Genomic DNA, 19,323 nt, shown 5'->3' with positions numbered 1-19,323 from the left:
GTGGGGAGCTTGCCACTGCCCACGCCCACTCCGCCTTCAGCCCGTGAAATTCGGCGCAGGAGTACAGGCAGGCGACGTTGGAGTAGTCAGTGTACACCACCCATATGTCCAGGGGCGGCACTGCGGGGAGGGGGGGGAGAAGAAGGAAAGACTTGTTAGAGGGCATGGTCTACGAGTATATTGTTAAGTGACCTGCAACCTGATCATTTCATGTCGTCAAAAGAAAAAAAATGCAACACTTAGAAGAAATTATTATTTGCTGATTACAATCGGATGGGAGAGGTTTACTTAATTCAACTTGGAGTGGATTTGTTGTGATAGAATTTCTGTTCTCTCTCTCTCTCTCTCTCTCTCTCTCTCTCTCTCTCTCTCTCTCTCTCCTTTATGCTGCTGTTAGATTACATTGAACAGAGGTGAGGGAGAAACACTATCATTACCACACCCATAGCCATAATCTTCCTCCGCACATCAGGGAAACTCTCCGTATATTCAAAGGACACACGAGAGACAGACACAGGGAGAGATCAATAAAGAAAGACAGGAAGAGATAGAAATAGACAGGCAAGCGTGGTGAAGGCGGCCTCGAAAGTTGCTGCCGAGGCTACATCAACAATGGCTACCGTGTGCTGAGTGGTGAAAGTGGGACTATGAAAAAAGAATGGGACTAAGAAGGAAAAAAAAATAAATAAAGCCTTGATGATTTAAAGAAAGGAAAGGAAGAAAGAAAGAAAGGAAAGTAAGAGAAAAAAAGAATGAAAAGACAAACGCATTTACATACTTTGGTAAGATGCAGCATGAAGAAAAATGATGGTATGGCAATGCAAATGTGCACTTCGGCAATAAGTTTTGTGTTTGACTGCTGCACTAGAGAGGTGCTTTGTTACCATGACGGAAGGGAAGAGTGAGCCGAGTTGCTGCTTGTCGCTCTCCTTTCCAATTTCTTTACCGTCTCTCAGATCTCCACTTCCTTCCCATTTTTCCCTAACTTTCTTCCCTCAGATCTCCCAGCTCTTTCCTTTCCCACTCTCGCCACTGTGACGGGAAACAAATCTAGTTTTCCTTAGCTTGAGTCACACGTAACTGCCATGGTCACCTCATCTCCACTCGCATTATTTACAAAACCTGCCTCTCTCCACTCATTATCCGTCTCTGCGTATCCCTGACCCCAATTCTGCTTCTCACGTGGGTTATTTTCCCACATCTTATCCCGCCTTAACAGAAGTTTTTATACTGATATTTTTTTCTGAATTAATTCTTACCTTTTGTTTGTCGTCTTACTTTGAAACAGAATAATTGGTTCGTGCATACTACCTAACCTCCTAAGGAAGAATCAGTCAGCCCTCTTTCTATTTCTTTTCCCTGTCCGGCCTTCATTACACTGCCTTTCTCTTCTCTGACCTTGCTTCCTTCCTTTCCTTTTTTTTTTTTTTTTTTACTTTTGTCTTTAACCACTTGTTTTTCTTTGCTTCGACTTTACCCTTCACCTAGTCTTCTTCTCTTACGTAAACCTAATCCTTCTCTTCTTCCTTTCTTTCTGTTGGCTGTCCGTTTGTTTTTCTCTACATATTATTATCATTATCATTATTATTATTATTATTATTATTGTTATTATTATTATTATTATTATTATTATTATTATTATTATTATTATTATTATTATTATTATTAATTAATTTATTTATTTTCCATTTTTTATTTTATTTTTTTTTTGGGGGGGAGGTAGGGAGGGACAACTTCTTCGTAAATCTCTTAACAGTGTGTGTGACTTGCGATAGTATATGATCTATTTCTTGACTTTTGTAACCCTACACGATTATACAGAACAAAAGTAAAGCTACAGGAACTCTTCATATCGGCGTGCCTTTTGAAATTGTTGTCTAGACCTGCACCACATTACTTATTGAGGAGAAGCCATAGCAGTGAAGGGGTTGATACTCACTGCCGTCCATGTCCAGCTGGAGGGCGCCGGAGGGGGAGTGGGGCAGCTTGGCCAGCACCCCTGTCCTGGCCACCTCCCCACCTCCAGCACTGCGTCCCTCCGTCACCACCTTCAGGTACCCATCTGCGGAATAAGTGATGACAGGTACAGGTAAGGATTTTAAATCATGTTAAACGAAACTACGTACTTTTTTCCTTCTTTTTTTGTTAAATATAATTTGTATATTTTGTTATTGTACAGTATGCCATTATCACTCTTGTTTAGAGGGGTAACAAGGATTTTGTAGCGGTTAGTTTAGTTGAGAAAAAAATGCTATAGTTACATACAATACATATACAACACAATAATATGTACTCCAAAATGAGGCGAGAGTGATTTCTTAAAGTTATCAGGTGGTTTTATGCGTTTTGATGAGTTATATAGTGGAAAAAGTACAGAGACTTATGATTACCTGTGTAAGTGTAGGTGGATCGAGTACATCTGGCAATACTGTTGTCCTCGGTGGGTATTTGCAGGATCTGGTACCACCGTCCCTCCAGCTGCGCCAGAATGTGACGAATGGTGCAGGAATGACGCATATTAAATTTACAGACATTTCATACTAACTATTCACGACCAAGTGAAACTACTTTTTTATTGTAATGTAACGTGGCACCTCCTGCTGCTTTGCATTAATTGGTAACTTGAGTTATCAAAACATTAAAGAACCACTGGGACTGTACTTGGATAATTTTTAGACTGTATATAGAAATTTAGATATTAAATGTTTCGGGTTACTTAGATACATGGAAAACTTGCACAGACAGTACCGTCATACCTTGCCCAGGTCCAGGTTACGGACCGATGTGACGTTAGGACATGAGCCAACCTCCAACACCGTCGACGCCTCCACCAGACCGCTGCCACCCAAGCTTAGCGTCACGATAATCACCACCACCGCTTCCATCATCCGCAACACCTACGTAGATAAAAACAGCTTTACTCTCATTCATATATTTCACATTGCACAAAAGAAAAAGCATAAATAGTTTCATTTCCTAGTTATCAATCTTTGGCAAGTCAAGAGTTGTCTGATACGTAGAGCCAATCACATCCGAGGAGTGACATCATCTGGGCTCAGGCGTCAGTCAGCTGCAAACTCGAGATGTGACCGGTGCGACCGTGTGTGTGCCCGTGTTTAGTGTGATTAGTTGTGTTCCGACGTGACTTTTTGTGTACAGAGAGCGTGTCTGAAGACTGGAATGACCATCTGAAAGGGTGAGTGGCTTGAGGCGGCTTGCTGTTGTAGCAGTGTGATGGTGAGCATGGTGACTAATTTCCACCACCATCCCGCATCCCCGTTTCCACGCTCACGACCACTTCTCGCTTCCTGGGCTTCCCATGTGTTCGTGGTTCCTGCTTTGTTACTAATTACTGGAAGTTTGGGAGATATATAGGGTCTTCCCTCACTAGTGTATTGTATTGGCAAGGTCGCAGCGCTGGAACATTGCACTCTTGTTAAGAGTCATAGCCGAACGAATCGCGTCGGCTGCCAATGAAGCAGCCGACGAATCCTCGCCACTGCTTCATGCGCTGCTCAGCCTGTCCTCCCTCTGCCACCCAATTCTGCTCCCTACCAACCCTTGATTATTGGTCTCCAATGTAATGATTTCGTGTAGAAATGCGTAAAACATATATATTTTCACTCTTCAGGCTTCCTTTTTAGTAAAATGATTCTAGAAATTAACCTGATTCAAGAAATTGCACATTTCTTGTGTTCCATTTGCAGCTTATGCCCTCTGAAGTACTTATTATAATGCTCCTTTTGCTTGCACTTTCCATCAAGGCGGTAGCCCCTAAATACAGAGATAAAAAAAAAAACACTAATATAGGTCCTTGCAAGAAACATGGAACAAGTTTCCATGGTAAAATGTTTTCAAGCTTTGAAACTGAAACCTGAATTGCTGTTTTAATTTATTTCTCAACTTTCTGTAAACATCCATTAATAGAGTAGCTCGGGATATAGTGGATGAAAGGCAGGTGGAAGGTGTGCTTCAGATAGCTACGTATACCTTTGGTGTATTACTGCACACTTCCTAGCATTGTGCTGGTAGTCACCGCTTTCTATACGGCTTACAGTAATTACTAGATGCAATCCGTGGACAGGACACACACACACACACACACACACAAAGAGAGAGAGAGAGAGAGAGAGAGAGAGAGAGAGAGAGAGAGAGAGAGAGAGAGAGAGAGAGTTCATGTATTTTTTTGTCTTTAATGCAAAACACTTCACTTGTCACTGCTACTCGCCCCCCTCCACACACTCATCTACCAAGAATCTTTTAATACCCATATGGATTAATGTTTACGATAATTCATTTTTACTTTGGTGTTGAACTTTGACATGAAGATATAGTATACTTTTTTTTAGTGTGCGTCTGTAAAAGTTTTACCACAAATTGTGTGTACAATACGATCACTACTGCTCCTTTCACACACTGAACTCTGGAACACTTTCTCTGCCCCTCAGGAAGTAATTCATATGTAAGTACAATACGAGTATATAAAAATTAACTTTTTTTTTTTTTTTTTGTCTGTACGTAACCTCAGCTCGTCCGTTGTATTGAAACTATTGAACGATAACCATTTTATTATGAGCATTTTATTATGAGGCACATTCTATATGTGAAATATATAAAGGACACTACAAGTGTATTATTCAGCGCAGCCCCGTCAGGGAAGGTGTCATGACGCCGTGCCAGTCTGACTCCAGCCGTCATTAATGAAACTTTGAAAGATTGTGATCTACGTTTCCTTTGGAAATGCCCGTTTTCATTTTCTTTTTCATTTTCTTGGTGAGTGTTAATGTGTCTAATTTCCTAATATATGATGATTTAAGATTATTAGACTAGGTTAGGTTAGTATCCTTAATGACGAGGAGGGGGAATCCAGGGAGGGCGAAGTCTCAGGATTATGTTACGTTAGGTAAGGTTAAGGTAATGTCTTTAAATGGGGATCCAGGGGGTTAGGTTAGGTTAGTGTCCTTAAATGGGGTGTCCAGCAGGAGTCGTATTCTTCATAAAGTTATGACGTCATAGCTACGGCAGATACGTATCATAACTTAGAACGTTAATGATAAGTCGCATGTCATAAGTTATGACTTGAACGAAACTAACAATCATAACCGTTTGCTATATGTAGCGCTTACTTGATTTCAATGAAAGACGAAGCAAAAGCTGCTGTTTACTATTAATTTATAGCTTCTATAAATTTTTTTTTTCTTTTATGTATTGGGAGAAGAGACACAGTGGATAAGATAGCAATTCAGTCTGAGATGCGGTAAATGTGATCCCGTAGGAGCGCCTCACTATAAACAGACAGTTTTCAATTGGTTTGTAGGCAAGGATGGCTCTCTCGACGATCCCCAAGGCCATCACTACTGCACAATTCCATTTTCCTAGCAGCTTTTCGCAGCAGCAAGATATCTAAATGTTATAAACACCTTCATTTCGGAGGGTAAGTGAATTTCTCCTCTCTGTAAGTCTTCCTTCACAAGATCGGTGAAAAAGGGAATACCTGCACGGTCTAAACAATATCTGCTGATGAGTTCCGTGTCACCAAATTCATTCAGTATGTCCTATCTAGGTAAATATTCCAGAGCTGATGTTACGTTAGATAACGTTAGGTTATTGTGATTAAATGGGGATTCCAGGGGGTTATGTTAGGTTAGGTAAGATAAGGTTAGGCTAGTACCCTTAAATAGGGGATCCAAGAGGTTAGATTAGATTTAGCTAGTGTCCTTAAGGGGAGGTCCAGGGGGGCGAAGCCCCGGTTAGGTTAGGTAAGGTCAGGGTGTCCTTAACCCTTTGACTGCTATTTGGTACGTTTCCTTAATTACCTATCACTCTGAAACATCTTTACTTGTTCTACAGTCACATTCCATCTTGAAACTACAGTAGCTGCAAAATCTATTCTTTTTCATCCCCTTCTTTCTTGTAAATGCTTATAAAGATTTCATGCATTGCTTCCGGTGCTGGTAATTGTTTCGTGTAGCACTGAAAAGGTTAAGAGGTGGTTCAGAGGGGAGGGGACAAAGGCCCCACGGTTATGTTAGGTTATGTTAGTGCCCTTAAGAGGAAGGCCCAAGGGGTTGGGCGAAACCCACTGGGTTAGGTTAGGTTACGTAAAGTTAGGCTTGAAATTTTCCCAGTTTTCATTTTATGCCGTTTCATCCTTAGACATTTTCATGAATGTGCAAATTTGGACGAATTTGGTTTCCCCCACCCAAAGACCCTGCTTTCCCACCAGCTCCCCAAGTTTCTTGAGGAAAGAGGAGAATAATATATGATGTATTATGTTAAACTGCAATTTTACTTAGGTTAGGTAAGGTAAGGTAAGGTAGAGGACATCCATGGGGTGGCGCAGCCCTCCTAGTTAGGTTACGTTAGGCTAAATTAGGTTAGGTTACTGATTTTTTGGAGGGTCCGGGGTATGCGCAGCTCCCGGGTCAGATTATTTCTAGTCGTTTGAAAAAATGCCCACTGGTCCACCAAGCTTGTTGGGAGGAAGGAGAGGAGTTATGTGAAGGGGTTATCGTAAATTTTTACCAATAATGTCTTTTCCTTTTGTGTTTTCTCCTTTTTTTTTATAATAAAAGAGCACAAATACGTGCAACCTTGACGAGATTCAACTTGAAGCTGTTGAACTGGTGGGAGTGTGACGGCTGAAAAAAAGAAAAAAAAAAAAAAAAACCGTGTGCGAGCTCGAGAAAAAATTCGTGGGAAATGTCGCAGCCTTTAAAGGTGCGGACTCTAAAAGCCACTCATGCGCGCTTACCCTTGGATGTCCACACACACACCCACACACACACACACACGCACACACACACACACACACACACACACACACACACACACACACACACACACACACACACACACACAGCTGGTACTTGACACCTAAACAAACCAGTATGTGATTCACGAGAAAAAAAAAAAAAAAGTCATTGCCACGAAGTGTAAATGAACTTGCCAAATATAAACGCGAACACGGGAAACAAGACAAATATTTATATATTGATGCCGTACAGGAATCATTATAAAATCATTGAAAATTAAAATAGAGAAGAAAAAAGTGGTAATTGAAGTATGTTCGTATATTGTTCAGCCTTGTCAAGAAAGGTGTGTGTGTGTGTGTGTTTGTGTGTGTGTGTGTGTGTGTGTGTGTGCGCGCCGCGCGCCCGCGTGCGTGTACGTGTGTGTGTGTGTGTGTGTGTGTGTGTGCGCGCCGCGCGCCCGCGTGCGTGTACGTGCATGCGTGCGTGCCTGTGTTTGCGCGCGCGCGTGCGGGACATTGTATTCATATCGCTTTCCAGTGTATTCATACCGCTTTCCAGATTCTCTCTCTCTCTCTCTCTCTCTCTCTCTCTCTCTCTCTCTCTCTCTCTCTCTCTCTCTCTCTCTCTCTCTCTCTCACACACACACACACACACACACACACACATACAGGTGAGCGCGCGCGCGCAAGCTGTACCGTTTGAACAAAGAGAAAAAATAGTGTTTGTGTAAATAGGAGGTGTGTGTGTGTGTGTGTGTGTGTAATCACTATATATCACAATATCAGAGCTTTTAGACTATATTTGGGTTTATGTTTACCATTTTAACACTGAGTTACTCGATGTCACAATTTTCATTCGCCTAAAGAAGAGTGAAAGTTGAAAGAAATCGCAGTTTGAAAAGGAAAAGGAAAATGATAAAAGAATGACTTGTTATAAACTCCTGCCTCTCTGCCTACAGCCGTCTGTCTCGTGAAAACTCGTTAACTTTTTTTTTTTTACTATTGTTTCGAAGAATTTCAGTTTCGAATCGCACGCTTTCTCTCTCTCTCTCTCTCTCTCTCTCTCTCTCTCTCTCTCTCTCTCTCTCTCTCTCTCTCTCTCTCTACCACACACATTTCGGAATATATGTAAATGTAAAATTTGTCAGTAATATAACATACATAGCTATATTGAGGAAATAGATACAGACAAATGTAAATCTCAATAAATAGATAAATATAGTTTTGTCTTTGTTATTGTTAGTTTTTTTTTTTTTTTTATTAATTTTATCCCACTAATCGTCCTTATAACTCGGGTGTACGGAGTGACTGGGGGGAGGAGGAGGAAGAGAAGGACGACCAGGTGGTGTGTTATACGAACATGTGTGCAGGTTCTTTCTTCCTAACTCATTCCCAACATCATTAAAGTGTGCTTCTCTTTTTCCTCCTCCTCCTCCTCCTCCTCCTGTCCACTACAACCACCATGCACAGTTGCCATCCAGCAATAGGCACCTCCACCTCTTACGTAACATCTCCACTCTTGTTTTCTCCATGTTGTTTGTGCATATTTCTCGCGCACTCGGTGATGAACTCTTCATTATGTGCTACTACTACTACTACCTATGACTACTACTACTACTACTACTACTGCAGATATGCACTTACGTAATAAGGAGAGAATTCAGGCCTAGTTTTATTTCTTTTTATAACTTATGCAATTTGAGTCACTTACTTGCACCTTCAAAATATATTATTACAAGATTTCTCTTTTATTTTTTTTTGTCTGAGACATGCGACATATTTCGTAAGAGAGAGAGAGAGAGAGAGAGAGAGAGAGAGAGAGAGAGAGAGAGAGAGAGAGAGAGAGAGAGAGAGAGAGAGAGAAATTTGATATATCTTCTGCCATGGTCATCCAGTATAATGTGTTGAGGCTCCGTGTTGCTGTGTAAGGAACAGTGAACGTTTGTGTCATCAGTAACTGACCTGAGGCTGATTTAGGAAACAGGGGGAAGGTTGTAAGGTAACCTCATAGACCACCACCATCATCACCATCATCACCACCACCACTACCACCAGCAACTCTACTACTACTACTACTACTACTACCACTACTATCACCAACACTACTACCACCACCACTACCACCATCAACACCGCTTCTCTATATGACTACGACTATTGTTGCTGCTGCTGCTGCTGCTGCTGCTAACGCGGCTGCATCGTCAGTACCATCACCACCATTCCACCTTCACTCTCACTTACTACCACTACCATCACCACAACTATCGTTCCCATCATTACTACCATTACTTTCATTTCACCACCACCACCACCGTCACCACCACCACCATTCCCTTTACCGACACCATCATCCAGTACTTCCACCATTGGTACTACAATCACCATGATTACCACCACCACTCTTTTGACCAGCACTATCACCACAACCATTACCGCCACCACCATCACCACTGTCATTACCATTACCACTTCCACTCTCATTTTCATTGTTCAACAACATTAATTCTATAACACGTTATTCAAATAGATCACCTGCCTATGACGATTTTAACTTTGACGTTATATTGGTCGCATATTTTAGACAGGAACTTGATCGCTTCATTAGCACCATCTTATATCATAAATTCGTAATTAGCTGCTTCGAAAATAAACTTGATAATTTCTCTGAATAGAAATTAATCAAGTGAAGCAGTGAGAAGTTAACATGTTTATTCCTTGTTTATTCACATTTAATGTGTGTGATTTCCCACCTTTCCTATGAAAAAAAATTATATACCTTTCCTATGAAAAAAAATTATATACATCATATATTGTATATATATTACCTGCAGTGAATGTTTAACTTTAACGATTTAAGTTTTGAAAATATATACAACACTTATCAGTAAATTTATTGAGGCATTGATGGCAGTAGGTCAGAAAGGAAAAAGGTGAGCACGAGCTCAGGTAATTATACTGACCTGATATTCTTGTTTATGACGGTTGTGGCAAATGTCAGCAGGAATAATAGAGCACAGGAAGAGTGTTGGCACATGGATGGTGGTGTTTGTTTTGCCGCGTGAACCAGGCTGAGGCAGCAGGTTAGGTTAGCGCAGTATGGCACAGATCTCCATACTTTCACCTTCTTGCTTTGAGTAATTATTTCGACCTCAGTGCATCGTACACGCCCTTTGAGGTGTCTTGTCTTCCCTTCCAGATGCTGCTCTCTCTTCGTCTGCTTTTTCCTCTTTGTTGTTCCCCACTTTATTGGTTTTACTCTCGTTTTCCCTTTCGCCACATTGCTTCAGCTCGCTCCTTTCTTCATCTCTCTCAGTGTGGTGCCATTCTAAGCTGTCATCCCTGTAAGTCATGATTAAGGTATCGTTCATGCGAAGCAGCTGGTTGCGGCAGTCAGTTGCAGCGATTCTTGACATTATTCTGAATTAGGGATTTCATACGTGACAAATTCATTTTGCTTTCATAATAATGCACAGCTTCTACGCGGAACTGGCACAGGCAGTCAATTGCCACATCAAGGCTCATGTGAAAGGGTTCGTAGAAATTGACTGTGCAGTTGAGTAAAGGGAATGTAGGGTTTGGTGGCTCCAAGAACGAGGTCAGAGAGAAAGAGAGAGAGAGAGAGAGAGAGAGAGAGAGAGAGAGAGAGAGAGAGAGAGAGAGAGAGAGAGAGAGAGAGAGCAACATCTAATGATATTTATTTTATTAGTAAAGGTGAACAGAAGATAAAAGAATAGGAAGACTGGGATAGGTTAATGGAAGAGGAGGAAGAGAGGACAAGAACTGGACCAGGATAGGCTGAGGGTTGGCGTGAGGTGAGAGGAATCCTGGGTGGCCTCGGTGAGTGCCCTTTCAGAAGATGAGTGGTGTGGGTAGGCAGGGGGAAGGAGAGGAGGGGAAGGCAGTGTGTGGGATCCCCTTGGTGGTACAGTTAGTGCACCTCTCCCACTGCCTTTGTTATCAGTAACACTCCCAGTAAGTTAAAGGCTACAGTCACGCCGCCCCACCTTTGCGCTACCCACCTGAGTATAACGTGGCCCAGGATATTTGAAAGCTTCTAATCCTCGGTTAATATATTATACGTTATCGTATCAAAACTCAAATTATTCTTCATGTGGTTAATGATAATTTGATACTATTTACATTTTATTTGGCATATAGTGGCAGTAGAAATATTCTTATTTTGTTCCTAAGAAAATTCCATGCAGTGTTTTCGTGTTGTATGACTTTTCTTCCTACCTGGAGGGAATGATGTTGTTGATGTTGCCACTACTACTACTACTACTACTACTACTACTACAACCACCACCACCACCAATACAACCACCACCACCACCACCACTGCTAATGTAGTAGTAGTAGTAGTAGTAGTAATAGTAGTAGTAGTAGTAGTAGTAGTAGTAGTAGTAGCAGCAGCAGCAGTAGTAGTAGTAGTAACAAAAAAACAAAAAAAAGAGAAAAAATACTTTACCATCATACTGGTCTTCTGGTCACACTTGGAGGCAAATGTGACACGCTGGAAACGGAGCGAGAGATGGACAAAAGCTTCCCCAGACAGACCGGCACGCTGGTCACACACGCGCACTCCACACTCCCACACACTGCTGCCCTTAGCACCTCAAAATCCTGCTAAGGATAAGCCTGGATACTGGTTAGGTTCTGGCCCACTTCACTGGTGCACTGTGGGTAGCGTGACAGTAGCCAGGGAACAGACGGCGCGCGGCAATGCACTCAAGCGGACGGTGGAGGACTGAATGAGGTGGATGAGGTGTTGCTGCACTGGCGGTGGTGGTAGTGGAGGTGATGGTGGTGAGGGTGAATGCATGGGGGAGACTGACAGGGAAGAGAGCTCGTGGGGCGGCGTGGAAGGGGAAGGGGTGGCTGGTGATGAGCAGGGCCGTGGATGAAGTGAAAGGGGCGAGAGTGGTGTGTGGAGAGGCGGTGGGAGAAAATTTTATGCGAGTGCCGTCTGCTCATCTGCCTGTGTGTGTGCGTGTGGGTGGGTGGGTGGGTGGGTGGGTGTATGTACGTACAGTATATCTATCTATCTTTGTTTGTGTGGGTGGGTGGGTGTATGTACGTACAGTATATCTATCTATCTTTGTTTGTGTGGGTCGGTGGGTGTGTGTACAGTATATCTATCTATCTTTGTCTGTGTGGGTGGGTGGGTGGGATGAGTGAGTGGTACCAGATCAAAATGACGAGTTAACACTGAAATTTTAGGTTATTATTGAGCTTGTATGATGGAAAACCTTACTCAGGGAATTTATCTTACTCATTTTCCTTCACCACCACCACCACTACCACCACTTCGCCATTATTAATAATCCCCACCCACAAGTAAAAGAAAGTTCCAGCCAAGTTACAGACTAATCGTGAATAACGTTCGAGACCGTATTGTAGGAAAGCCCAAGATTTGTAGTAATTCCGCCCAGCTGTTTCATTCTGGTCTGTCTCCCTCCCCCAACCACCGCGCTGCTTCTGAAATCCCTTTCACACTTTCATGGATTATTTGCAATGGTTATGTTTGTATTTTTTTTATTGTTTATTTTGTTTATTTATTTTGTTTTCTTGTAATATTGCAGAATATCTCGGAAATATGTATGTTTCCATGTTATTCTGCTTCAGCAAATTACACCCATTTAAGATTCCATTGTAAAAAAAACACCAAAATATTCGCACCTTTTTTTTTTAATCGTTCATTTCCCCCGGTTTTCTATAACATAGCCCAGTGCACCACGTAGGAAATTATTTTGGTAAATGTTTAATGGGATAGAGTTTTAATGAGGGAAACTTCGCCTGGTGGGAGCTTACGGTAAACGGGTTTGTAGTATACCGTAAGTTTGTCCCTCCCTCGCTCGACGATGCAACTGTATGTATTGGGAAACAGCCACCCAGACCAGGCGGTGCGACGAGCTGGTGATAGGTGGCAGGCAGATACCGTTGTTCTGAATGCACATCTGGGCACAAGGAAACCGTGGTGAGAAAACTGAGAAACCTTGCCAGCGAGAACACGAGGGCAGCCAAATTTAGTACCTATATCTTTCAGCGCCGTCAGTAAAGGTGATAAGTTAAATTATTATGTTTTCTGCTGAACTGTTTATAAAGAGATTATTACTTAAAAGAAAATTTTCGCGTTGTATGGCGATGACAAGGGTTTGCCAATGTGATAAATACAATTAAAGAATAATAAGTGCTGCCATGGTGTTTTATAATAAGTGGTGCAGTAATTGTGTGATAAAAGGCCACAGTGAAAAGAGCAGTACAATAGCAACCTTCTAGTTGGGAACAAGGAAGTGTTGGCAAGGATCTCCTCTCCTCAACCTGGAAAGAAAAAGTCACGTGAACACGGAAGAAAGTGAAGGTTGCGTGAGCAAAAACCTTTCACTTTTTAATTCTGCTGTAATTGTTTTTAATGAAGATAATTATGTGAATGCTCAGCCCAGGTGATGACTCACGCGCTAATTCTTTTTTTTTTTATTCTGATTTTATGAGCATGATTTGTTTGTGGAGCTTCCATAGAAAATTAAAATTAGTTATGTTTGCCCGATATATATGAAAGGAGTTTTCTGAGACCGATTCAAAGAAAACGGTTGAACAGCAACTTGTGTAAATACTAACCGGTATCCAATTAGTATTAGTTTCTTGACAGTTATCCATTAAGCCTATATAAAAGAAGGCACAACTTTCATATTTATATTCCAAAAAACTACATTTTTTTTGTCAGTGTCCATTTATATGAAACTATTTTCCTTCTAATTGGTTTCGATGTGTTTTGAGCTAATTAAATATTTATTTTCTGGCAATATCGCGTTTTTTTTTTTTCTGTTAGCCGCATCTCAAAATTTATCTTCCTATAGACGAACTGAAATTACTTCCTTGATAAATAGATAAGTACCTAACATTGTCTGTGTAGTACGAATATTAATTAAATCTATATCAGGAAAGTTTTGTAGCTCACTTATCAAACCTTTCCCGGTGAAAGTTTCCGTGTGACCGTGAGACGATGATTACAGAGAAGGAAATGATATGAGTTAATTACAGAGCAGGAAATGCACTCTCTCCCAACCACCGGCAGTGACCCTCACTTGTTATTGTGAGAGTGGTGAATGGCAGAGATGACCCCAGTAGTACCAGCGGTAAGGGGGTGGGGAGAGGAGGGCTGCTGACCAGAAATACGACCCTTGAAAAAAAAAGAGAAGGAAAAAAAGAAGGGACAGCCAACCGAGGGCGAGTTCGGGCCACAGTTTACCCTCGAGGCATGAGAGAGAAAGGGCTTTGTTGTTCGCAGTATTACGGTGATTATAGCTAATGTCAGGACAGTGATTTACTTACAGACACACGGAAATGTACTCCTGGTTTCTTTCTTTCTTTCTTTCTTTCTTTTCTTTTCCGTTATAATGTAAGGGAGCATAAAAGTGTGCGTGGCAATAAGCGTGTGCACAGAAAAGGGGTGCCAAGGTATGCAGGGAAGAAGGAGCTATAAAAAAAATTCAAACATCATTAACTTTAGATCTTTAATCGCACGTTTGCCCATTTAACTTTTTACTACATTACACTACACTTGCTGCAGTAGTAGAGAAAGACTAACTATGGAAGAGGAGAAAGGAGTAATATTTAGCTACACTTGTTTGTTTGGGACTTAATGCATTGTGTGTATGGTGAAGGTGGAGGCATTGTGTGGAAATGGGGATGGGGAAATGAGGATGGGGAGGATGTTTGAGAGTCCTAGAGTGTATGCTTGGACCGGCAAATATTTCAATAAGTGAGTGTAGTGGTGTTGGCATGGGTGCTGGAGTGTGTGGGTGGGGGGCGGAGAGTACTGATGGGCGGCAGAATGTTCGTACAGGAGTAGGTGGGCGGCGGGGTCAGAGGGCGCAGGGAAAAAGGCCCTCGGACTTATCACTTGTTTGGGGACACAAAGCCTCAAGTTTCCCTTCAAAGGCGCCCACACAGGATCCAGGAAGCCCGGATCACGACCCTCCTCCGCTCCCCACCCATCCTTCCCATCCCTCCTCTCTCCCTAGTCCCCATTCCCTCTCCCTCCCCCCTCACTCTCTCTCTCTCTCTCCCACGCCGCCACGCCGCTGCTATTCATCAAGCAAACGGGTCACTGTCCACTTAAGGAAGAGTAGTCTTTAGAGAGCTTCCGGGGACTAGAGAAAGAGAGAGAGAGAGAGAGAGAGAGAGAGAGAGAGAGAGAGAGAGAGAGAGAGAGAGAGAGAGAGAGAGAGAGAGATGGAAGAGTAATGGAAGAGTAATGGAGGATAAATTATGAGATGAAATACTAAAAAGCGAAGGAGGAGAATAAATAAATAAAAGAGTACTCAAAATAACTCCGCACTCTCGCCATCCCTCCTTTTCCGACATCCTACGTACTTTCCTCTTCCTTCCTTTTCCGGTCCAGATTGCTTGTCCTCCTTCCCTCCGCTTCCCCCCCCCCTCTCACAAAGGAAGGGAGCCGTGTTGGGTGTTGGGGGGAAGAGGCAGAGAAAAGAGCACCAGGTCAAAGGCTCCCGGAGTGCTGGAAAGGGACGTTTTTATTCACATGTTCGTCCTTGATCCCTCGTGTCGGCGGGGACAAGACCAGCAGGAGGCGGTGGAGCAATTTTATTCTGATCGCTCCCTCCGCTCCCTCCCAAACACTCCCCACCCTCCTCGCTTTCTCTCCTGCTGCAGCTTCGATAAAAATGACCATCCTGAAGATCTCTTTCTGTATCGCTTCTTCACGCCTTTCACGGAGGGAGAAAAGAGGCTTGGGTCTGTCTGTATAGGATCAGGTGAGGGGTAAGCCACACCTGCGGTCGCTGCTCTCAACGGTGCTTAGACACAGTACTGTATGCTCCTTCTTGCGTCATCTCATTCCTTTCCTAGCTGCATCATTGTATTTATTAGGATTTTCATTACTTTTATATTTGTAGGGAAGTCATGTTGTTGTTGTTGTTGTTGTTGTTGTTGTTGTTGTTGTTGTTGTTATCGTTGTTGTCATCATTATTATTTTTTATTGTCGTCCATGTTATTTTTATAACAATTTTTGTTGTTATTATCATTGTTATTATTATCATTCTTCTTGTTATTATTGTCATTCTTACAGACAGGCAGACATACATACATACACACAGACAGACAAATTTAATTATCTACCTATCCTTGAATAAATTAATCGGGTTTTTCATCACACGTCGGTCGCCTGGCACTCATCAGGAACATGTCACTGTCTGCACATTAATTATACATAATCTGTCCTCCATTATTATGTGCTGCGTTTGCAACATTAGGAAGTATGCAAAGGTAGGAGTTATGTCACCACCACCACCACCATTATTAAATTTAATTAATATGATAATCGTATGTATCATTAAATTTTTATCTGAACGTTAATGAGGTCAGGCTTGCAACATTTCTCTCTCATAAGTTCCTGTCGGTATAATGACATCGCCGTGACCTTTGACAACCCACGGGACGAATACGTGTTTATCATGCGAGTGAATCATGTTGCTTCAGCTGAGAAGGATCAATATTGTTATTGTTATTACCAATGTATATTTTATGTTTTATTTCATTGATGTTATTTTTTATTGACTTATTTATGCCACGATTTTTCTCTTTTATATACATCTATATTTTTGCCTCGTAGTGCAGTTACGGTCCTTTACACAGGGATGGGATATGCGGATCTGAATGAGACACTACTGAAGGATTTCAGTAGCTTTCCATACTGAAACATGTGTATTAGGTAGGATAGGTACTACATACTGTACAGTATGTCCATGCCCTCCATGGAATTAAATCAGAGAATGAAGACTTCGTTGTCGCTGTTTTTTTTTATTATTATTATTATTATTATTATTATTATTATTATTACTATTATTATTATTTTATTATTATTATTATTATTATTATTATTATTATTATTATTATTATTATCATTATTATCATTATTATTATTATTCATCAGGGAGATCAGCTGAGGAAAAATGGATTAAAAGTAAAAGCGTTCATATGCCGTTCCCAAAAAAGAAAATATGGGTAGGAAAACGAAGAGAAAAGCCAGTTTATTTTCTGAGATGTCTTGGTACTCTTACCTGGAGACAGTTCAGGTCATGATCACGAAGAAAAACAAAGAGGAAGAGAGTTCCAGAATATCCCAGTAAAAAAGAGCGAAGGAGTGAAGACACTATTGCATTAGTAAGGCGGACAGAATAAAGATGAGGCCAAGTAAAAAGTTTCATGCAGTGATGCCGCTCCTAACACCCTCAACTACTATTACTTTGATAAGTTACATTTTCATTCATGTAGCATAGGAATGACAAAATCATTACGTAATATTTTTATTTATTCTTTATTTTTAAGGGAAGATTAAACTTAGTGAGTTCGTTCTCCAAAGTGCATCACTCATCCGTTCAACTTGTATCCACGTGCTACAGTAATTCTCTCTCTCTCTCTCTCTCTCTCTCTCTCTCTCTCTCTCTCTCTCTCTCTCTCTCTCTCTCTTCAGCATAGGCGTGGGCGGTGTGTAGCTTACCGCCGTGTCTCTCCTGGCGGGGAGGGGAACGTGAACGTGAGCCCTGTCATTGATTGTCACCTGGCGGCGGTGGAGGAATGGGCGACACGTGAAGGGCTGGGGCGTGAGTGTGGTGGTAATGGATGGGTGTTATCGTGCAGGGAAAGAGTGTGGCGTAGTGTGAGTGCTGGCACACCATTATATCGTGCACCAATGTCTATAATCCTCCGTCACCGTCCGTTGCTTGGGAACATGAATGTTTGCAGTGAAGCTTCCTTCCTATCGCTCACTGAAGGCTGGAATTTATTGGAGTTTTGTGTTCGGTTTGTTATGTTTCTATGTCCATTGAATTTCGTCTTGCTTTCGTTTCTGTGTATGTGTATATATATATATATATATATATATATATATATATATATATATATATATATATATATATATATATATATATATATATATATCCTGCTTTTATAGTTTACTCTCATTCGAATAATACAGGAAATCCTTGTTTACTTTAGTGTGTGTCTTTCACTTTCTATCAGTTCCATTTTCTATGTTAATCGGTGAGTTTAATTTGAGGTAAGACCCTACAAGAAAATCGTAGAACAAGTCAGTTGTGATCTGTGCCATAGAAGTTTTATTTATTTGTTTACTACTTATTATTTTTTATTTCAATGGCAGAAATTACACGTGGAGTGTTGAACGTTTGCATGTTACTCTCGAATAGCGAAGTATCGGTGGGTATTTGATGCTGGTAATGCCACGAACTGACGTGTGACTGACATCTTTATCTTTCTTCTTAGCAGGTGAGGAACCTTCTTCCCGGAAGTGAGCACCGGCCAGGCTATGTGAGTACTGTACTGTGCCCACAACTCAGCACTGCATGTAGGAATTATTATTCATATAGCACACCCAGGCTGGCTTGTCACTCCCACACACTCAGTACACCAGACCATGAGATCAGTGGTGTTCGTGACATTGCCAGTCACTGTTAGTACGCATCTTTCATGTGACATACTGTCACACATTTGCACCATTATTTGATTGCCTTTTAAAGGGGTTTTGCTTTTATTTATTTATTTATTTATGATAACGTTTTCATTGTAATTGTTATTTATGTAGATATTTTGGCAGAGGTTGCCGTAGTGCCAAATTTGTGGGATGCTTGTCACCTGCCTGATATTTCTTATTAACTTCCAACACGAAAAAAAAAAATAATAATAATAACATTCGCTTGCGAGAACACCTTTTTTTTTTTTTCGTAGATGTTAAGTTTGCAGAACATCGGGAAAACTTATTTTAGCCTGATTTTAGCAATGAAGGGTTAACCCAGAAATCTCCGCGTTGATGCGTGGTGTTAACATTAAGTGCTTAATAGTGGAACTTGGAAACCAAGTAAAGTAATTATCATTAAACATTATATTGTAGGCGTGAAGGATTTGACCGCATCCCTCACAGATGTTTTAGCTGACGTGAACACAGCTATCGCATCGAGATTGTTCTTTGAAAATATAAAGAGAATAATGATAAGTAAGCATGTGTGTGTGTGTGTGTGTGTATATATATATATATATATATATATATATATATATATATATATATATATATATATATATATATATATATATATATATATATATATATATATATATATTTTGGGGAGGGGTGTAATCTAAATTAGTTACCCATTCAAATTTTCTTTTCCTTGTAATAATTTAAATCTAATGTACAACTTCCGTAGACTTTTTTTTTGCGTCTTGGGTGAGGGGGGGAGGAAGTATAGGGAGTTGGCGTGGCGCTACAGCCTTGTGTTGTCAGGTGTGCCGCTGTCAGTGCCGTGATGCTGCTGCCCTGTTTATGGACAGACACCTGGCCTGGTTACTTTAAAGTGCTGTATATATATATATATTTTTTTTTTTTCTTCAGGAATATTTTAGTATTTTTATTTTGTACATACTCCATTTGATTGATTTACCTTGCTTTTATATTACCATGTTACCTTGTTACAGCCATGCATTTTTTTTTTTTTTACTGGGAGAGAACAGGAAGGATCATTTAAAGAGGTGGA

General features: G+C 41.1%; 1 protein-coding gene across 5 annotated transcripts in view; it reads right to left on the bottom strand.

Moving 5' to 3' along the window:
• Window positions 1-11,647, bottom strand: part of LOC135103535 (crustacyanin-A2 subunit-like) — a 13,048-nt gene extending 1,401 nt beyond the window's left edge. Inside the window, exons 1-6 of one of the 5 annotated variants that reach the window (XR_010270104.1) lie at window positions 11,223-11,646; window positions 3,667-3,774; window positions 2,757-2,897; window positions 2,391-2,478; window positions 1,940-2,062; window positions 1-120 (exon numbers count right to left, since the gene is read on the bottom strand). The exon at window positions 1-120 is cut by the window's left edge and continues 178 nt beyond it. Coding sequence is in view for 3 of the 5 variants with exons in the window: in XM_064009940.1 (XP_063866010.1) it covers window positions 1-120; window positions 1,940-2,062; window positions 2,391-2,478; window positions 2,757-2,897; window positions 3,667-3,687 (493 nt within the window). In the remaining 2 variants the exon portion in view is untranslated. Of the gene's footprint in view, window positions 121-1,939; window positions 2,063-2,390; window positions 2,479-2,756; window positions 2,898-3,666; window positions 3,775-9,714; window positions 9,850-11,222 lie in introns of those variants that run through there. The other 4 variants (XM_064009940.1, XR_010270105.1, XM_064009941.1 and 1 more) reach the window with 4 other exon arrangements.
• Window positions 11,648-19,323: the final 7,676 nt, after the last annotated feature.

Source organism: Scylla paramamosain, chromosome 9, assembly GCF_035594125.1.
Source record: "Scylla paramamosain isolate STU-SP2022 chromosome 9, ASM3559412v1, whole genome shotgun sequence".
NCBI lineage: Eukaryota > Metazoa > Arthropoda > Malacostraca > Decapoda > Portunidae > Scylla > Scylla paramamosain.
Note: the sequence above shows the minus strand (reverse complement) of the source record. Positions and strands in the feature narration are given on the sequence as shown.